The following is a 4030-nucleotide window of genomic DNA, read 5'->3' on the forward strand; positions in this document are numbered from 1 at the left end:
TGTGTTGAGCATTGCATCTAAGAACAACTTAGATTTTCTCTGGGAAGAGAAAAGAAAGAGCAAGTACAGTTCTGTTCCTGGGACTGTCCCCAGAGCCCGGGCTTTGTCTGTGTAAGGACGAGTCTTAGGTTCGTGGGAGCGCAGGAAATGTGGAAGGCTGCACATCACACACCCAAGTGGGCAGTTGAGGGTGCAGGAGGCGCAGGAAGGCACATTAAGGCTTCGGTGGCTTTGAGACATGTAGGAGTGTCATCCCTCCAACCTCAGCAGCTCCTAGGTAGGACGGAAACTTCTTTCTCACATAGGAATTTCTGGGCGCAAGGGCACAGACTGCATGAGGCTATTGCTGCATCTCCAGAGGCCTCTCTTCATCACTTCAGGCCGCGGCTGTGGACTGTACCCCACGTAGGTGACTCCCGAGAGCTCCAGCACTTACCTTTACTCTCCAGGCTAGTGGATGAATCTAGGACATGGATGTTCTCGCTTTGTGGGCCCTTCCGGTCAGCCCCCAGTGCCTTTTCCTAGGTGATGGCATATCTGTGTTGGTCCCTTTTCCAGTGGAGTCTGGAAGCTGGATGCTGGATGCCCGGCACTTCCTTTACATTTTAGATTGTTTGAACGCCAGTAAATATTCTAAATGACATGGGAAAAGACAGTGGATTCTGTGCAAACTGCTGTGTCGTAGTGTCTTGACACCATATCTGAGTCAACATGAGACTCAAATACATTTTTTTTAAAGCAATGTTGAGTATAAGAGTGAGTTTCAGGTGAGGATGTTTACAATATGGATAAGAAGCATTTGATCCCCTAGGATCTCCCCTACCTTTAACCACACTCCAGTTCCCTAACTAATGGTTGGTAAGATTTGACAAGGATTTGGGAGAAGTTTAAATGCATTAAAAGTTTGTGAAAAGAAAAAATAAAAGAAAAAAACGACTTGCCCCTTAGTCATGCTGTCATAAGCAGGGCCCTTTGAGCTCTGAAGGGCGGCCGTGCACTGCCTGGGGCCTTCCTTGCCTCTTCTGTCCCTGGCCAACCTCCAGGGCTCTCTGAGCCCTTCATGAAGCCTGTCCCTCATCTTCCTCTTCAGCGGCCTCTATCACCTCAGCACCTTCGTCAGCATTGGCGCCCACAACCCCTCAGCTTCAAGCACTGGCAGGTGTGAGTGGCACAGGCCCCGGGGCCCAACCTCTCAGAATCATTCCTCCACCGCAGCCTCCCTGGCTCCCTGTGAGCGCCGTGTCCGCCGGGCCCACCCTCCTATGCCCTCTTCTCCACAGCATCACCCTTCCTGCTTTGACAACGCTAGTGTAGCAGAAATACAGCATTTACGATCACTCCAGGTCTCTGCATCTTCAAACGAACAGTTTTACTCCCACTTCCCTGCCATCCCGCTCTCGTCTGTGGCTCTGCTCACGGCCCGTAACTGTCTGCACACGTCCTTTTTCTCAGTTTCTCTTCCCTCCCCTCCTCCTGCAGGTGCAGCTCCACATGTCCCGCCTTGTGTCTCCCTCCTCAACTTTAACCCTCAACCTCTTCTCCCAACTACCCCACCCAACCCAGATTTACAGAACCCCAAATCCAGGGCATAACCGCTGTCCTCCTGCCAGCTGCTGGCCCTGTTGGGCTTTAGTCAGGTTGGGGCCCTCTCATCCTTCCCACTCCGCTCTGCAGCCCTCCCCAGGCAGCGCCTCTTTCTTTCCCTCCACCACCCTCTCCAGGGCACTGCCGCAGACTGAGAGTGGGATCATTTCTCTTTGGAGTTTCTATCCCTGCACATCTTCCTGTTCATCTGTCCTGTCTTTGGAACTACACTGTCACCACAGCAGTATAATCAGTCATGGTGCTTGGTGAGGTCAGGCCCTTGGCTTTGTTCTTCTTTAAAATATCTTAGTTCTCTGGTTCCGTTCTTCATCAGGATTGAAGAAAGTCAAAGTTGGGAATAAGGGTTCCCCTCTAGTATTCAGGATTTAAGGAAAATTTCTCCTTATGAAGCCCAGCAAAGTCCCAGGGGAAGCTTTGCCTGCTGCGCCCCAGCACTCACCATGTGTGCTTTTTACCCACTTGTCTGAAGTCTGGCGTGTGATTTCTGTTTTCTGGTGCAGCCCCCAGGACGTGCTGCTGAGGACACAGATGCGCATCCCCGGGGAGAGGGCCTATGCCCTGGCCGTGGACGTGGTGTGGGATACTGCACGAGGCTGGTCTGCCGGGTCCCTGAGGCAGAGGGTCGCTGACTTCTATGGCCTTCCTGTGGAGAAAATTGAAATTGCCAAATACTTTCCTGAAAAGTTCGAGTGGCTTCCAATATCTAGCTGGGTAAAGTTGTGAGGTTTTCTTAGAGAAATGGGCCTTCCTGGCCTAGCGAATATGTTAACTGCGGCTTTTCATAGGGATGAGGAATCTAGTAAGAATTTGAGGCTGAGTAGTAAGATGTTTTGTTTTCCTCTAGAGCCAGCAAATTGCCAAGAGAAAAAAGAAGAAAAAGCAAGATAATTTGCAAGGGGCACCTTATTACTTGAAAGATGGAGATATTATTGGTGTTAAGGTAAGTTGATTAACAGCAAACATCACTTAGACAAGACACAAGGTTCAAATGATTTTAGAGAAAAGTTTTATCAAATCTTCAAGACACAGATGATCCCATTTTATACAAACTGTTTCAGAGAGTGGATAATAGAGGGAAAGCCAGGCAACTTGTTTTATTAGACAATAAACCCCAGGACCAAAACTGCCAAGGACCAATAACAATTTAGACCGTTTCACTTGTGACCATAAATGCAAAATTCTAAATAAAATACTAGCACATCAAACCCAGCAAGTATGTTTTAAAAAATATTACTATGTGACAGTAAAGTAGGTTTATCAAAAAAAATTCAAGGACAATGGTGTCAAGAATATATGATATAATCACTATACTGCCAGATTTCAGAAGAAAAATCACATGGCTAATCCAATAGATAGAAAAGAAAAGCATACTGTAGATTTTAATATTAAAAATTCATTTTCATTCATGATTTAGAAAAAGAACCTAAGCAAGGTGCAGTGACCATAATCAGAGTGCCTGTAATCCCAGCACTCTGGGAGGCTGAGGCAGGAGGATTGCTGGAGCCCAGGAATTTGAGGTTACAGTGAGCTACAACAACACTAATGCACTCTACCTGGAGCAACAGAGCAAGACGCTGGCTCAAAAAAAATTAAAAGAAAAGAACTTAGCACAAACTAGGTAGGAATAGATGGAAACACCTTAACCTAATATAGGTACTTCCTGAAAACCTACTGTAATATTCATGTCAAAAACTTTAAAAGTATTTTTATTAGTCAGAGCCCAAGTAAGGATCCTTAGTCACCACTTGTATTCAACATGGTACTAAACCTGTAATACCTCCCTCTCACCAAGAAAAATAAATAATTAAAAGTTGAAAGGGAGGTAAAAGAAATGAGAGAAAATATAAAACTATTCTTACAAAGGTGACTAAAGATTAGACTGTCCAGCAAAACCACTGAATCTGATGGAGAGTTCTTAAGAGTCCAAGATCGATATATAAAACCTTAAGGTACACATGGACACATCCAGCAAAAGATTTCTTTTTTTTTTTATTAAGTCATAAACACATAGATCATGTATACATTAATGCATTTATGGGGTACAATGTGCTGATTTTATATGCAGTTTGGAATGCTTATATCGAACTAGTTAATATATCCTTTACTTCATTTACTTAATTATTGTGTTAAGACATTCATGGTGCATATTGCAAGGGTACATATTTAATCTATTAAGTATACAGTATAAATATCTTAACCAGCAAAAGATTTCTAAAACTTTCTGGAGAGTATTGGAAAAGTATAACCAAACTGTATTAAAGAAAGCTACAGTCAGATGCAGAGCCAGACCCTACTTTTGTAAGGGGAACTTCACAACAGCAAAGATGTCACTTCTTCCCAAATCTATGGATTTAGTACAATTCCAGTGAAAATCCACATGAATTAGGTTAAATCAAATAAATTGAATAAATTCATATGCTAGACC

General features: G+C 44.3%; 1 protein-coding gene across 2 annotated transcripts in view; it reads left to right on the plus strand.

Moving 5' to 3' along the window:
- Window positions 1-4030, plus strand: part of USP40 (ubiquitin specific peptidase 40) — an 80494-nt gene that overhangs the window by 65574 nt on the left and 10890 nt on the right. For both annotated transcript variants that reach the window (XM_023510390.1, XM_023510391.1), the window contains 2 exons: window positions 2106-2316; window positions 2450-2545. In XM_023510390.1, coding sequence (XP_023366158.1) covers window positions 2106-2316; window positions 2450-2545 — 307 coding nt within the window. The remainder of the gene's footprint in view (window positions 1-2105; window positions 2317-2449; window positions 2546-4030) is intronic.

Source organism: Otolemur garnettii, unplaced genomic scaffold (genome assembly GCF_000181295.1).
Source record: "Otolemur garnettii isolate 467f Iridium unplaced genomic scaffold, OtoGar3 scaffold00013, whole genome shotgun sequence".
Taxonomy (NCBI): Eukaryota; Metazoa; Chordata; class Mammalia; order Primates; family Galagidae; genus Otolemur; species Otolemur garnettii.